A 17563-nucleotide genomic window follows, 5' to 3' on the forward strand; every position below is an offset into this window, starting at 1 on the left:
TGTTCTACCTAGAACAATAGTGAGGGAACTGACACTGATTCTAACCTCTCCAACAGCTATCAAAATACCTGAAAGCAAATCCTGAATCCATCACTCTAGAGTCCAGCCTTGGAAGCCAAAAGAAAAATGAGGAGGAACCCAATAGAGGGATGCTTTTGGAAGCCCTTGTCAAGAAATTCCAATGGACTCTCATAGGAACATTTGAAAATTGCCGTTTTGATTTTTTTCTAGTTCCCTGTCTAGAACTTGTAATGCTAATTACTCTTGCCTTTACTTCTCCTTCACATCTCCTATGATTCAGACTTTCTTCTCCACCTGGAGATATGGTTATGCAATTTGGAAGTCTTTTAGACCCACTGAAGGGGTACTCCAATTGCCTCACCCTGAGTCCCTGTTTAGCATGGAAGAAACCAGAGTGGTCTGTGTTCCAATTCCCTATTGGTAATTTGGGTAACCTCTTCAGAGGATGGTGTGATAAGAATAAGAGGTAGGAATTGGCTAGGCAGTTAGGGTAAAAAGACCCCAAAAAAAAGTAGGCAGTTTCTTGGCTAAAAGTCAAAATGTCCTTGGGCCTCTTAGCAACATACTCTGTTCCAAAGACCAAAAATGTCAAAAGTATTTGGGAGCTTGTATCTAAACCTTAAAAGATTGTAGGGGTACCTCTTCAGAGGGAGGAATATTAGAGTAGCTAAAAGCCCCATAAAAATAAATAAATAAAAGAAGAAGAAAGAGAACATGAAGTTATCAGAAAAAAGTGATGGGGAGATACGGAGGAGTTGGAGGGGAGGGAGTGGGCATGGATTTGATCTAAACACCTTATATGCATGTATGAAATTCTCAATAAATTATGTATTTAAATTTAAAAATCTGAAAAAAGAAAAGATATGGGAATCACAGTACTGTGAACATAACACCATGGTGATGTTTGTAGCCTGTCCAATCTACAGGTGTATGCAAGAGCCTGCAGGGGTGGCCGGGGGCTGAGATGGGCTGGATGTGCCCATCTCTGGCGCCTTAGCTCAACCTTGAATCCTTCCTTCCCCCCACAGGAGGTTGCCTGACAACCAGGCCTAGGTTGGGCGGAGCAGCAAATTTGAGAAACAAAGAGAGATCAGGCAGGCGGAAAGCCTTTGAGACCAGGAAGAAGTGGGACTCTGGGCCAGCAAGTGGCACCTGGTGCCCGCTATTAATAACAGGGTTGTCGGACGATTACAAGGTGCATTACTGATAACAAGGGCACTCTGTAGGAATAAATACATAGCCCCATGTCTGTCACCTGAAATCTTTTCAACATCCGCTACTTGCGCCCATCCTCATTTGGGAGAGAAGTGAAGTATGTGGATCCCAGCCAGGGACCCTAGACTTAACCCCAACCTCTAATCCTGAAGGGCGGTGGCCCCCGCTGGCCACAGGGGACCGCAGGGGCGGGCCGGAGCGCAGGTGGCGCCGGCCCACAAGGGGGCGGGCCCAGCGGCCGTCCCGCCCGGCATCCTGGTCACCCACCCGGACTCCACCTGCGCGAGAGCCCACGGCGCCCACAGTCGCAGCGCATCAGCCGCCCCAGCCGGGTGCCCAACCTCCGGGGTCCGCACAGAGCCCGCCCGCCGCCGCGCTGCACGCCCAGAGCGCGCCCTCGGCCCCCGCGGGGACGCAGGGCCCCGCCGCCGTCATGCTGCCGGTCCTCTACACCGGCCTGGCGGGGCTGCTGCTCCTGCCGCTGCTGCTCAACTTCTGCTGCCCCTACTTGCTGCAGGACGTGCGCTACTTCCTGCGGCTGGCCGGTATGGCCCGGCGGGTGCACAGCTATCGGCAGCGGCGGCCGGTGCGCACCCTCCTGCGGGTCTTCCTGGAGAAAGCCCGCCAGACCCCGCACAAGCCTCTGCTGCTCTTCCGCGACGAGACGCTCACCTACGCCCAGGTAGACCGGCGCAGCAACCAGGTGGCGCGAGTGCTGCACGACCAGCTGGGGCTGCGGCAGGGAGACTGCGTGGCGCTCTTCATGGGCAATGAGCCGGCCTACGTGTGGCTCTGGCTCGGGCTCCTCAAGCTGGGCTGCCCCATGGCGTGCCTCAACTACAACATCCGTGCAAAGTCTCTGCTGCATTGCTTCCAGTGCTGCGGGGCGAAGGTGCTGCTGGCCGCCCCAGGTGAGCTGCGGACCGCAGGCCCTAGCGCTGGCGGACACTGCCCGTTGGCCGCAAGAGCTGCAGGATAGTGGGAGGCTAGGGAGAAATGGAAACAGGTCAGTTCGAGGTGTGCAGAGAGGATAATAACGTTGCCTTGCAACGCTAATTAATAACGATTGGAATCAGCCGGGTGGTGGCGCTCACCGTTAATCCCAGCACTTGAAAGGCAGAGAGGCAGGGGGATCTATGTGACATTGAGGCCAGCCTGGTCCATATAGCAAGTTACAGGTCAGCTGGGGCTACAGGGAGACCCTGTCTCAAAAAAGACCAAATCATCATCATTAGAATCAACAGTTGTGAAGTGGCCTGTCAAACACTACAGTCCTTCAGTGTGGGATGGGAGAGGGAATAGCTCCAGTTACCCAAATCCTAGGATCCTCAAGTCTCTTATTTAAAATGGTGTGTTTGTGTATAACCTAACATGCCCTACTTTAAATTATCTCCAGATTACTTATAATAGCTAACTCAGTATGAACTACGAAGCTACCAGTTCTTATACTGTGTTGTTTAGGGATGATGGCAGGAAATGGTGTACACATGTTCAGCGCAGAGGCAGCCTTCCACCCGGGAATTTTTCCCGTAGGGGTTGATTGAATCTGTAGATGCTGAAAATGAGTAGACTGCTGAACCACTGTATATGCACAATGTTGCTTTTAATTCTCAAAACAGGCAGGGGTTACCATGGGACTTACAGATGAGACCAAGTGAGGCCCAGAGAGGAGAAGCCTCTGGCCCAGCGTTGCAGAGCTGGAAGACAAGGGATTTAGCGGGGGTAGCCATCTCCAAAGTCCATTCCTTTAACCCTCGCTTACAACATGACATTACAGTTCAGAGGGTCTAGCATGTGAACCACAGTGGATCCAAACTCCGCTCCTTGGTAGCTCTATGACCCTGGGAAAGTCACTTCCCTTTTCCATCCTTTCATTTTCTCTCTGTCCAGAGGCTGTCTTCAAGGCTGCTTCCAGATCTTAAGTGCTGTTAGCATGCCTGGCCTCTCACTGCAGAGAAGCTGGCTCTACCTGATAGCAAGGAGAAGCCTGGGGAACTGCCATAGTGCTCTTTTTTATCTTGTTGCATCTGTAAAAGTAGTGACTTCATTTGTATGGCTGCCTGAATGAAAACCTCATGATAAAGTGATGCCCAAGCCAGCAAGACACAGAACCTGTTACCTACAGGGCTGATGAGGTACCCTTCCCTCCCTCCCAACACCTAGTCTCTGAACTCCACCCTTTCTCCTCCCAAAGAGTGTGTCTGCTCTCTGCACCAAAGGTTGCGTCTTACAGAAAGAGGAGGCCTAACCAGGTATGGGCTAAAAAGATATGAGTGACAGTACAGAAGCTGAGGGAACCAAGAGGTCCCAGCTCTTTGTAATGCCTGTCTGTGCCAAGCACTGTAATGGATGTTTTCATTACTCTAGCAAATTAAAAGACACTCCCCCCCCATGTATGGTTGAGGAAACTGAGGCTTAAAATGCTAACCTAGATCTATTCAACTTCAAAGCCTGTGTTCTTTTTACATCACACTGCTCTCCACACCCATGTAAATGTTAGAACTGCAAAGGATCAAAAAATCTATCTGCTGGCCAGGCATGGTGGCGGACTCCTTTAATCCCATCCTTCATTTCATATAAGTTTTCCTAGTGCCACAAGAAGATGAAATGCCCATTTACTCATAAGAGCCAGCAAGTTTGCAAGTCTGTTCTGTGTGACATAAAATAATGTAATACGAAAAATATAGACTTCTTATGAAAATTGAAAAGCAGAGAGATGGTATTAAAGGCATCCAAATTATTTGAAGGGTCTGGTCCTTTCAAGAAACTGTCAACAATTTCTAATTGCCTGGGAATAGACAACATCATTCCTTCAAAACTGAAAGACTCTCCCAAGCTTGTTATTTTATAGTGGGAAGTTGTTAACACGGTGATCTTTGTTCCACCATAAGAGGCACTGGAACATTTCCTCCTTAGCAAACTCAGCCTCCTTGGAAGGACTTCAGAAGGCTTACAGTTGAATTGACAGAGAAGCTCAAAGTTAAATAACTAATTAATTGAGTTTAGTTTTGTAATAAAGTCAGAAACACAACTACAAAACGGTTTAATGTCCCTGATCTGAAATGCTTAGAACTAGAAGTGTTTCAGGTCCCAATTTTGGAATATTTGTGTGTGTGTGTGTGTATATATATATATATATATATATATATATATCTTAGGATGGAATCCAAGTCCAAACACAGTTCATTTATATTTCATATACACTTTACTCACTTAGAGAGGGTGACTCTATACAGCATGTTTAATAATTCTGTACAAGAACCAAAGCTCCACAGTATAGAATTTTCCACTTGTGGAATAATGCCCACACTCAAGAAAACTGAATCTTGGAGCACTTCAGATTTTCAAATTAGGAATACCCAATATGTACTTTCTTCTTCAGACAGACCATAGTGCTCTGCCAGAAAACACCATGTTTACATGGAGAATGTAATGAATTTCCTACATTCAAATCAAACTTGAACCCCACTTTCTATCCACATGATCCAGAGTTACACTCTGACCTAAAACAATTACTAAATAAGCAAAACAGAGTCCAAAGTTGAATGTTTAGTAGATATGCCCATGTAGAAATGTGTAAATTAACCTTTGAGAGAAGACACACAACAGAAAAACATTCACTTTTTCCAAATAATGGAGATGCCTTTGTACCTAGTGCACTCTGACCTAGAACCATTTCTGCAAAGAGAGTCACACAGAGTCCAAATCACAGAGTGAGTACATGTGCCCAAGTGGAAAAGTGTTGAATGGACTGATTCTTAGAATTATTTTGGATTATAAGGAACCTTAGAGATGTTGAAATCCTGTAATCCTTTAACTTTAATGTGTGTTACACCTACAAAAAAAATGTGTAAAAGAAACCTAATGAGTACAAGAATCATCACTTTGCAAAACACGTTCCAGAATCTCATTCGAAAAATTCTGAGTCAGTGATTGTGGTGGTGGCCAAATAAGTCCCAATCTCAGCCCAAAATGGTCTGAGGACTGACCTTTGAGAATTAGCCTAATTTCCGCTTGTTTTACAACTGAACAAACCAAGGGTTAAATGACTAATTGAGTTCGGTTTTGTAGTAAACTTAGAAACATAACTACACACAGGTTGAATGTCCCTCATCTGAACAGCTTGGGATCAGAAGTGCTGCAGATTTCTTCCAATTTTGTAAGTGATATCAAGATGCCCAGAGGAATGGTATCAGTTGCCCAGGACAATGGGGATAGCCAGCAACGGTGAGCTGCACATACCCAGAGTTTTTCTTCTGCTTCCAGAACACTGTTTATTCTATCAACCCATCTGAGCTTAGTTCATAAGGGAGAATTTGTTTTATTTTTTTTTTTTTACTTTTTGTTTATTTTACGTGTATGAATGTTATACCTGCATGTAACTTACTACATTTGCATCATGCAGTGCCCAAAGAGGACAAAAGAGGATGTTGGATCCCCTGGAACTCGAGTTACAGACAGTTATTAGCTGCCATGTGGGTGCTGGGATTCAAACCCAGGTCTTCTGTAAAAGCAGTGCTCTTAACTACAAAACCATCTCTCTAGCCCCTTATTTGTTTTGTTTTTTTGTTTTTATTAAATTTTGTTGTATTTCATACAGTATATCCCAAACAATCTGAATCATCTTTACAGCCCTGTCCCCACCAGAACCCTCTCATAGCCCCCCCACTGGAACCCATATACTCTGTCCTGGGTGCTAAGGCCCACTGTGTCAAGTCAGTGTCCCCAGACATTCCCCAGTGAAAATCCATCCACTTGCAGTCTAGTCAGATCCCTCTCATCTATTTATCCAAATACCTATCATTTTCTTTTTATTAATAGACCATAGGGTGGGGGTTTATTTACAGAGGAGTGGGTGCCCCCCCATTTATGCCTGCACTAGAAAGACCACACTCAAATATAGATCCCGTGACTTCCCGACAGCCCCAGAAAATGGTAAGAGAGGGGCCTCCTGGTGTTCTCGGCTTGTATATCCTTAGCCCTTCCCCCACATGCAGCTCAGGTCGACTGATTGGGTGGGAAGGGTAACTGACTCCTTGATGAGCCTGAGAAGGAGGTATGATTATAGCTTGCCAGCATAGTGATCAGAGTACACTTCCAGTTAACAGTCCACCCCTTCCTCCGGCTCTTGCATTCTTTCTGCCAACCTCTTCTGCAAAAGTCCCTGAGCCTTGGAGGGAATAGTAGGTGTGTGATGATCTTCCTCCTATTGTGGCAAGGCACTGAACTTTTGGGTCTCTGCATCGTCAGTTTTCCATGGGCTGTTGGCATATTTCAGTGGGATTCCATCTACTATAAAAACACAAACAGCAAGAAGCAAGAACATCTAAACAGTAACTGCTATAATAACTTAACCTATGGTGTAAACACAAATGCTTGGACGGTACTTTAGCAGGTGCATTACATCCATCTAACAAAATAGTTGAGTGGCTTCCCACTGGGGCCTGTATTCTCCCCTTCCACTTGGGGGTCGGTCTGGTCTACAGTACCAGATATGTGTTCCACCCCTAGGAGCAGGCATTTTATCCAATCAAAAATTTGCTGGCTGTACATACACTAGATGCTCCACTATTGCACCAGCAGGAACATGTTGTTTGGTGTGTTGATAGTGCAACACTCAGGGTCTGTCATTGAGCAGAATTATAGGGAACAATTCTCCCCCAATCATCTGCATATCACCTTTTGGCACCATGAAAGCCACCCATCCAGTGGCAGTGAGTTTCCAGCTTAGTTCAAGCTTGAATTTTCCCTCTCCTGCACTCACGTCAAGCAGTGTCTTCAGCAGTAGGGTCTCTCTGTCTACTTCTAGTGTAAAACCAACATTATTGGCAATTGCCTTTATTGTTTTGGGGACCTCCAGAGCCCCTCAGGCCAACAGCTCATAGTGGAGGCAACCCACCTCTGGCACTAGGATTTTCATTTAACAACCTTATTGCTTCTAGAAGGGCTTTCTTCCATCCCCATTAGGGTTCCTTCTGTGCTTAAGGCTTTTTTTTTTTAACTGGGTGTCTGGAGAATTTTTTCCCCTTTATTCCCATAGTTCTTTGTATAGCCCTCCTTCCCCCTGCCTCCTCCCCTTTACCCCCTTTTTACATATTTCTCCCTTAGTAACACCTTTATCCTACTACTCTTCTCTCTCAGGTTCCTTCTTTCCCTTTACCTCCCTGTTTCCCTTCCATATTCTTGGTCCCTGCAGTTGCATCAGGATGTGCACTCACTTATAAGGATTTGGTGCTAGGATCCACAAATGAGGGAGAACATACGTCTTTAGTTTTTCTGAGTCTGTGTTACTTCACTTAGTATAACAGTTTCTAGATCCATCCATTTACCTACAAATTTCATTATTTTATCTTTCTTTACTGATGAATAGAACTCCATTGTGTAAATGGACCACATTTTCATTAACCACTCATCATCCAGCCCCTTATTTGTAATTTTTAATTAGCATGTGCAAAATTAATTTCATTCTAACATTTTCATACAAAATTGTTTTTGCATGCTGGATGTGATGGTGCATACTTTGAATCCCAGTACTTATGTCCAATTGGCCTCCCCCTTCTTCAATACCTCCTTGTACCCTTCTCATGGTCTTTCTAATTTCATAATTTATATAACATATATATATATATACCTATAAACATTGCAACCTAGTATCTATATATGAGAGAGAACATGTAGTTTTTGTCTTTCTGAGTCTGAGTTTGTTGTTGCTTGTATTTTTTATTAAAAATTTGTGTATTTCATACACAGCATCTTAATCATCTTTATAACCCCTCCTCCATTTAAACCTTCGTATAGCACCCCCACTGGATTTCATGCATTCTGTCATTTAAGGCCTATCAAGTCAAGTTAGTGTCCCCAGACATCTCTCAGTGCAAGTTCATCAAGTGGGGTCTAGTCAGCCCATCTAGAGTCCCTCCCTTTAAGAAGATCAGCTCTTCCTCACCCAGCAGTAATCAGCTGCCAATAGTGCTTCAACTAAGTTTGGGACCTGCTGTCCATTTCCACAGTTCTGTGCTGGGCTTCTGTCTGCTTGAGTTTGCATGGGTCTTGTGCATGCTGTCACCATTGCTGTAAGTTTATGAGCAAGGTCCCAGGAGCCTGTAGGATTGTATTTCCATATGGTCATACACCTCCTCCCTGGATCTTACAATCTTTTGTTCCCTCTCCCACAATGGTCCCTGAGCCCTGGGTGGGTGAAGTTTAATATAGGAGTCCTATCCAGGGAACCACACTCTGCAGACTGTCATTCTCTACCCTTTGGCCATTTGTGGCCCTTTGTGTTCATTGTCCTCTGTTACATGAGGAAGCTTCATTGATGAGAGTTGAGAGATGTATTATTCTTTCTACCCCTTGTTCCACCATGTTCTGTGAGCCTTAGGTTTAGCAGTTCCATTGTATATGTATCTCTTGGGCATTTCACAGACACTTAATATCTGTGTGTGACCAGTTGTGGAATGCTATAATAGTCTCTGTCTGTTGCAAAAGAATTTTCTTTGATGAGTGATGACTGGGATAGTTGTCTGTAAATATAAGTATTCATATTTTGCACATAGTAAAAACTCACATTTGTCTAGGGATGTGACAGCCTTGGGATTTTCTCTAAGATCTATGACCTCTCCAGCCATGTGCATTTGGCTATGTTTACAGTACCACACATGAGTTCCCTCCCATTGAGTGGGCTTTAAGTCCAATTAGGTAGCTGATGATTACCCCCAAGATAAAAGTGCCACTATTGCCCCAATATAGTTTGCTGTGCTGCTCATTATTGTGGCTATTAAACCTTAAAGCTAGGGTTGGACCAGAACTGATTGATGTTCTCCTTTAGCAGCTTGTGTAGTGCTCTCCAAAACTACAAGAGCTAGCCTTCAGGGAGGTGGCTTCCAGGTCAGTTCCAGCTCCATTGCTCCAAGTCCTGTGTTGAAATATGTCCTATCTTCAGCACTTCAGCAGTAGGGTCTTACCTTCAAATTCTGGGAGGCAATCAAGGGCTTTGGCAATAGCCTATGTTATTTTGGGAGTCTCTTGGGCTACCCTAGCCAAGAACTCAAAGGGAGGTTTATCCTATCTAGCACCGTTTCTTGTTATATAGCCTTCAGCTATACACATGGACTCATGTAGAGCTATTGTATGTGTCATTTTTCAGTAGGTTTTGAACTGATACATTTCCCTTGGGGTTTTTTATACCAGCTAGGCATTGTTTATTCATATTCATTCTCTCTCTCTCCCTCCCTCCCTCCCTCCCCAGTCAAAGAACCCCCATTTTCCCCATTTCACCTTTGATAATACCTGTCTCCTATGGTACCCCCCTCTCTTAAGCTCCTTCTTCCCCTTTACCCCCATAGTTCCTGTAAAACCCTCCCATTTAAACACCCCCATTTTACCCATTTCTTCCTTGGTAACACCTGCCTCCTACTGTTCTCTCTCAGGTTCCCTCTTTCACTTTACCTCCCTGGTTCCTTTCCATTTTCCTGGCTCCTGCAGTTTACATCAGGATATGTACTCACTTATAAGATTTTGGTGCTAGGATCACAAATGAGGGAGAGCATAGGTCTTTTTTTTTCTGAGTCTGTGTTACTTCACTTAGTATGACAATTTCTAGATCCATCCATATACCTGTAAATTCCATTATTTCTTCTTTCTTTACTGCTGAGTAGAGCTCCATCGTATAAATATGTTACTTCACTTAGTATAACAGTTTCTAGTTCTATCCATTTACCTGCAAATTTCATGATTTCATCTTTCTTTACTGCTGAATAGAACTCCACTGGGTAAATGTACCACATTTTATTAAACACTCATCAGTTAAGGGACACTTAGGTTGCTTCCATTTCTTAGCACACAGAGGCCCAAGTCAGCCATAGTTGTATGGGTTTATTTCTGTGTCCTCTATTCTGTCCCATTGGTCTACGTGCCTGTTTTTGTGCCCTTACCATACTGTCTTTGTCACTACAGCTCTGTGGTATCATTTGAAGTCAAGTATTGTGTGATACCTCCAGCTATGTTCTTTCTGCTAAGGATTACTTTGCCTATTCATGGCCCTATAAAGGTGAATTTGATTCTATGTTTTTTAATATTGTATTTTTTGTTTTTATTTTTTATGTGTACGAGCATATTGCCTGCATGTATGTAAGTGCACCCATATCATCCTGTGCCCATGGAGGTCAGAAGAGGGTGTCAGATTCCCCTGTAACTGGATTAGCCATTAGCCACCATGTGGATGCTTGGAATCAAACCCTAGTCCTCTACAAGAGTAGCCCATGCTCTTAACCACTGGGCCATCTCTCTAGTCCATTATTTCTTTTTTCAATATTTTATTTATTGTTTTTATTTTATGTGTGTGTTTTACTGGCATATATGTACAAGCACATGTGTGTGCAGTGCCCACAGAGGCCAGAAGAAGGTATTGGATCAGTTGTTAGCCACCATGTGGATGCTGGGAATCGAACCTGCGTCCTCTGGAAGAGCAACAAATGTTCTTAACTGCTGAGTCATCTCTCCAGTCCCTGCGTATTTCATTTCTCTCTCTCTGTCTCTCTGTCTCTGTCTCTCTCGCTGTCTCTTTCTCTCCCTCCCTCTCTCCCTCCCTCCCCACTCCAACACACACACATGCACACACCACTCAGAAGATTCTTGAAATAATATATTTGCCATGTTGCTATTTGTTCTGGGTAAACTAGCTAAACTAACTCTACTGGGTAGATAACCTGGGTCTGAGCATTTCTTCACTAGTACACTGGCTAGGTCTACTTTACCTGTTCTCAACTTAACCAAGAATAGAAGAATGGCCACTTCTGTTAATTAGTTACTGTCTTGTGCAAGATCATAGAAACAGAAAGATACTCTGTTGTAAAGCTGAGATTAAGAAAAACTATAGACTGTTCCAATTACCTTTCACCTATTTTTTAAGGTTAGAAAACAATAATTGAACCTCCTTTAAACAATGTGATGAAAGAAAAGGTTACCAGTAGCTTTCAAAAATATTTCATTATTAAAATTTCTCCAACAAAAAACCTTTACCATAAAACTACTGTTGGATAAAGGGAAAGAAGGAGCTCAAGAGAGGTGGGACCACAGGATAAGGGTATTATTAAAAGAGAAATGGGAAAGAGAGAAATGGGCAAGGTGGTTCACACCTATAATCCCAACACTGTGAGACCAAGGCAGAAGGAACGCCATAATTTTGAAACAAAACTGGGCTACAGAGTTAGATCGTTTCAAAACAAACAGTAAATGAAATAAAATTAAGCTAGTACTGGGATTAAAGGTAACACTTATTATGATCTTTTGTTACCATGATTGGTTGAGGAGTCAAGAAGATTAATTAGTTCAAGGATCTTACAGTCCAGTAAAAGAACTAAGCCATGTGTACAAATGATTGTGACAGTCCAGAGAATGAGGTGTTCTGGGAGAACTGCAAAGTGCTTCTTAGGAGCATTGACCATGAAGCTGGGCAAGGGCAGTCCAGGAGAAAGGAAGACCAGAGGCAATTTGATCAAATTCCACAACACAAGAAGATGCTTCACTCAATAGTTTTACTATGAAAGAACAACAGGCTAGACCTTAATAATGATCATTTTAAGCTGATTATTGAAACAGCTTTAGTGTGGAGAAAATAGACTTGGAGAACCCAGGAACGACCAGTATCAGTGGCCTCACTTCTGTGAGAAGAGACAGTTTTCTCAACTTGAGTCCAGAACCAGATGCAGAGATAATCTAATCTCCACTTTTCTCACCTCTTGGCTTCCTGTGAGTAACTTAAATTGCTTCAGTGCACTTTGTCTCAAGGATGAGATTTGCTTTATTTGCTTTATTTATCTTTGAATGAGGCCCTAGTGATATCAACCACATGATAGACATTCAACACATCTTCACTGAATCAAAGAGTAGATTGTAACAGGTTTGGTTTTTTTTCCTGAAGCTTAAGAATCACCAAGTTGGGTATGAAAAATGATGTAACACAATCAAATATATCCTAACATGAGGAAACACATTTCAATTTGATCACCCTCAGGCCCAGCCTCACAGAGTTACCAAAGGCCATGCCAACAAATCAATCCATCTTTCCAGACCCTCTGGCAGTGAGCCATATGTGAGAGATGTTCTAAGTCTCTGCAGAGAGGGAATGGATGATGAGTAGACTAAAACCACATTGGAATCTATGATTGAATGGTGGGAGACCCTGTACAAAGCAGAAGGCTCTACAATGACAGAAACTCAGACCCCAAATGAATACTATGTTCAAGTCTGAGACTCTAAGCCCAATAGCCCAGGTGTGAATGGAGAGCTAGCTCGACAATGTTCTTAAACATTTTTCTTCTCTGGGGGCTGGAGAGATGGCTCAGTGGTTAAGAACACTGGCTATTCTTGCAGAAGACCTGGGTTCATATCCCAGCACCCACATGGCAGCTAACAACTGTCCGTAACTCTAATCCCAGGGGATCCAATACCCTCTTCTGACCTCCGTGGGCATTGTATGACACGGGTGCACTTACCTACATGCAGGCAATACACGCATACACATAAAAATAATAAATAAATTATTTTTAAAAAATTTTTCTTCTCCCCCTCCTCACAGTCCATTTTCTTTAGAAACAGGAAGAAACTAAAGAGATTTTTTAAATTCATCTCTGAGGGCTGGAGAGCTGGCTCAGCAGTTAAGAGCACTGACTGCTCTTGCAGAGGACCCAGGTTCAAATCCCAGCACCCATGTGGCAGCTAACAACTGTCCATAACTCCAGTTCCAGGGGATCCAACACCCTCCTCTGACCTCTATAGGCATTGCATGACACGGGTGCACTTACATACATGCAGGCAATAGTCATACACATAAAAAAATAATAAAATATTTTTTTAAAAATTAAAAAAAATCATCTCTGAATCGGCTGTTAATGTTACTAAATCTGAAGAAGGGTGTAGTCAAACTTTTCTGAATAAATGTGAGCAGTCTCCTCAAAGACTCCGATAAATAGGAAAGTAGATACTTGGTAGACAGGTGAAATGGTTGCTTATGTATTAAAAAATACTAGCAGTTTTGTGATGACTGGTATGGCCTGGCAAGCTCATTATAAGAAATTACTCTTGATATAAGGGCTAATTAGAGAACAAGAGCTTTAGCTGAGGAAAAGGAAAAATATCATCTAGTAAATTTTTTAACTGCACAGATGTAAGGTATGTTTTTCCACTGGTTTTTTATGTGTGTGGGTTTTTGGGGTTTGGGGTTTGGTTTTTTTTTTTGGTCTTTTTGAGACAGGGTCTCCCTGTAGCCCCAGCTGTCCTGGAACTCACTGTGTAGACCAGGCTGGCCATGAAATCACAGAGATCCACCTGCTTCTGCCTCCCGAGTGCTGGGATTAAAGGCATGCGCCGGCATGCCCAGCCTGTTGTTTTTTTTTTTTTTTTTTAATTACTCCTCTTAGAATTTTTAACCTGAAGTAATCATCTTTTTTGCCTTGGGTAATTTGTTTTGTATAAGGAGAAAAGAAAGGGCTGTGTCTCTGTTGGAAGAGGGTTCTCATATCATGCAGTGTGCTTCCCGACAGAAAATAGGTTACTAAATACTGTTAGTCCAGACTACCAATGTTGTTAGAGATGCAAAAATCATGCTTAGAACTGGCGTTTTTTTTAACTTTTTATTTTTATTTTATGTGTATGAGCATTTTGCCTGCATGTATGTAAGCGCACCCATGTTGTGCAATGCCCATGGAAGCAAGAAAAGGGCGTCAGATCCCCTGGACCTGGAGTTATGGACAGCTGCTAGCCCTCATGTGGGTGCTGAGATTCGAGGTCAGGTCCTCTACAAGAGCAGCCAGTGCTCTTAACTGTGACCATCTTCCAGCCCCACAACTGGCATTTTAAGAACTATTTTCATACTCTTCAGGGGCTATATTAGCACTACTTTATGTCTCAGTTATTTTTCTGAATGAAGGAGATGAACCTTCATTCCTGAGTTGTTCATCTACCAGCCATCTCACATTCATCTTCAAACCTTGGTCAGAACACACTTCCTTTCACTGCATCCTTTCCATGGCTTTATCTGGGAGCATTTCTGCGGGTATTTTAACTAATACAATTTCCCATTCAACGAGGCAAGCTAGTAGCACAGCAGGCTCCTTCAGTGGATGTCTTTTCCTATGAGAAGCTACAGGTTTAGCCAGTAGCACTCTGACACGCTGGTGAAGAAGAATGATTCAATTCACCCACCCATTCTCTCTGCCACCAGGAATGGGCTTATTTAGATATTTATCTTCTTATTAAAAAGAAAGTGGGTGTGGGGACAACTAGTATCCTACTTAATTTTTTTTAAGTTTTCTCTTAAGACAAATTACATGGGGGTATTGGAAGCACTTGGTGTTGGTGGGGGGAGGTAAGTAGGTGTGGCGTATGCACACGTGTGTGGGGACACAAACCTGTGCACACATGGAAGCCAGAGAAGGGTATTGGCTGTCCACCTCTATCACTCTCTGCCCTGTTCCTCTGAGACAGAGTCTCTTGATGAACCTGGATCTCATGGTTTCTGGCTAGCCTGGTAGCCAGCAAGCCAAAGCAATCCTCCTGTCTCCACCTCCCACCCAACCCCCACTCAACATTTATGCGGATGCTGGGGTTCAGACTCCTGTCTTCTTGCTTGCACAGCAAGCAGTCTTAACCACAGACCCGTCTCTCCAGCCCATTACTTGCTTTTCTGTCAACCAAATGTGTACTGCTTTCTCTGAGGGTCTATTTCCCTCTACAATCTAAACCTAGACCAATGAGGAGCTAATGGATCTATTCCACACCCTTCAGGAACTTCCTGTGACTTAATTTTTCACTCCCAAGCTTTCAGTAAAGCTTGAGTTATACTCTCCACCAAGACAAACAGAGATTGGCCATATTGCTCCTTAACAGCAAATTCATATAAGTTAACAAGCACAGAGCAAATCAATAACCTCTTCTAAAAAACAAAGGCCCTCTATCAAAACCTGAACCACACAGGGCCTGAAAGATGGCAAATCAGTTAAGAGCACTGACTGCTCTTCCAGAGGACCCAGGTTCTGTTCTCAACACCCACATGACAGCTAACAACCATCTGTAACTCCAGGTCTGGGAAGATCTGACACCCTCTTCTGGCCTCTTCAGGCATTGCACTCATGGATGCACTTAGATACATGCAGGCAAAACTCTCATACACATTAAAAATTTTAAATTAAAATCAGTCAGTCAAAACCTGAACTGAACTTGAATGGCTAGTACAGAGAAGCAGGAATTACAGATGCCCAATTATAATTGTTTTCATTTTGTGTGTCACCTTCCATTTGTAGAAATGGGGTTACTAGTATGTATCTACATCACAGGGCTATTGTGAAGTTAATGTGGTGTGTGGAAAGGTACTATATAACCATTCTAAACAAATGAAAAATGTAAAGCTTTGTTGTCTGAGGAGGACAGGTGTGACCATGCTGTGATGTGCTCCCTGTTGCCTCCTTTAGAAATGAGGTACTCCTTCCTCAAGGGCCGGGCACTCTCACCTGAGACGCTTAGTAGGACTTGCTTTGGGCTGAAGAGATCCATTTTGCCAGAATTAAGCACCACACCACTCAGTCTGAGTCCCTTGACTGATTGATGGGCAGGAGTAGGGGGTGAGAGTCAGCTCCCTTAATTCAAGACAAACCTGAAGAGCCATTCCAGGCCCAGAGCACCATAGGATGAGGATGAGGATGAGGATGAGGTGAGGAGGGTCACTGTTGTAACTACATTAGTTCAACTTTCCCTCTCTGCAATCTGCTTCCCTTGTAACCTCACAGGGACAGCTCCTAAGAGCATTCTTACACAAACTTCAGTTTCAGGGTCTCAGAGAGCCCAGACTGTAACAAATAGAATTATTTGCGCTTACATGTCCTATTTGATTGCCAGCCTTATATGAAAAATTTTACAATAAGAATTTTTTTAGTGTGAAAGAGAAAACATGAAGGCACAATCATATATGAAATACTTCAGGACATTAAAGATCAACTACATTGTTGACAGGCAATATTCACATCCAAAACTTTACATTTTAGTTTTTACATCAATAGCTTTAACTTCAGGGAAAAGCAAAGGTGATGGAAGAGAGTTACCCCTAGGTTGTCTTTAAAGAAGAGTGGGAATTTTCCAGGCAGCTAGGGATAAGAGAGCATTCCAAGCAGACGAAATGGCTTTAGCAAAGGTTATTAAATGTGAGCATATGGGAAGCTTCAGGGCCTTCATGTGGATGGATTAGTGTGGACCAAGGAAAGGGACAGGAAATGGACAATGGGAGATGGCATTCGAAAGGCCAAGGGCGAGACTGTGAGGACCTGCAGGACCTCCCACACAGGAGAGTGAGCCCTGCAGCCGCCGAAGACCAGTGAACAGGGTTGCGCCAGGAAGTCGGGCAGTCAGGAAGCTGATCAGTTGGAAGCAGGGAGAGATTAAGGGTGAGGAGGCTGGGTAAAGAGGCAATTGCAATAATGTAGTTAGGACACAATGGACACCTGATCTAAGACGAGGTCTTGGCCCCCACCACACCCCCAGCTTCTATAAGGCTTTAGCTTTTGGTAGCCTTTCCAGAGTGCTGAAGGACTAGAGAGCCACCAGCTAAACGTGCAGAAGAAAAGAATAGGGGTTCCTGGGGAAGAAACAAAAGTAATCTGATGAGGGCTGAAAAGAGAATAGAGGCAAATACATTAAAGAATAATAGCCAGCCAGAACTTTAGAAGAAAACTGTTCCAGGAAGAAAATTCAATTAGCGTGTGCTCCTTGGCTCTGCAGGGAATATTTACATAGCCATAACTACATTGAGGCTGATATTGGTTTTCAACCTATCAACAACGCTAGCCTATCAACAACGCTAGAAGACAGCAACACGGCCTTGGAATAGACAGAAATGCTATTAACTTAGACAACATAAAGTGAAAGTGATTGTTAAAAGGGGAAAAGGGTAAAATGGGAGTAGGGATCTAAATAAGTAGTCCAAAAAACATCAGGAAAGGTGACGGAGAGGTGATCACCAAAAGAAAAAAACTAAAAGATCAAAAGTGGTCCCTCCAGGAACCAAGTTTACTTGGGATTTAATGGCTTATTCTTACAAAAGGAATGAGTCCTTTAGTTAAAATAATTTGTTGGAGAGATAGCTAAGCTGTTAAGAGTGCTTGCTACTCTTCTAGAGTTCAGTTCCCATATCCGGCAGCTCGCAACCCCCTGTAAGTCAAAGGAATTTGACGCCCTCGCCTGAACTCCATGGGCACCCACACACATATGGCATACACCACACACATACACACACACACACACACACACACACACACACACACAAGTAAATATTATAAAT

The 17563-nt window shown here is 43.5% G+C and overlaps 1 protein-coding gene across 1 annotated transcript in view; it reads left to right on the forward strand.

The window, feature by feature from the left end:
- Positions 1-1545: 1545 nt before the first annotated feature.
- The window catches only part of Slc27a2 (solute carrier family 27 member 2), a 54071-nt gene continuing 38053 nt past the window's right edge, over positions 1546-17563 (forward strand). Inside the window, exon 1 of the mRNA XM_008831798.2 lies at positions 1546-2147. Within this exon, the coding sequence (XP_008830020.1) occupies positions 1670-2147 (478 nt within the window). The 5' untranslated portion in view covers positions 1546-1669. The remainder of the gene's footprint in view (positions 2148-17563) is intronic.

This window comes from Nannospalax galili, unplaced genomic scaffold (genome assembly GCF_000622305.1).
Source record: "Nannospalax galili isolate Female #2095 unplaced genomic scaffold, S.galili_v1.0 scaffold735, whole genome shotgun sequence".
NCBI lineage: Eukaryota > Metazoa > Chordata > Mammalia > Rodentia > Spalacidae > Nannospalax > Nannospalax galili.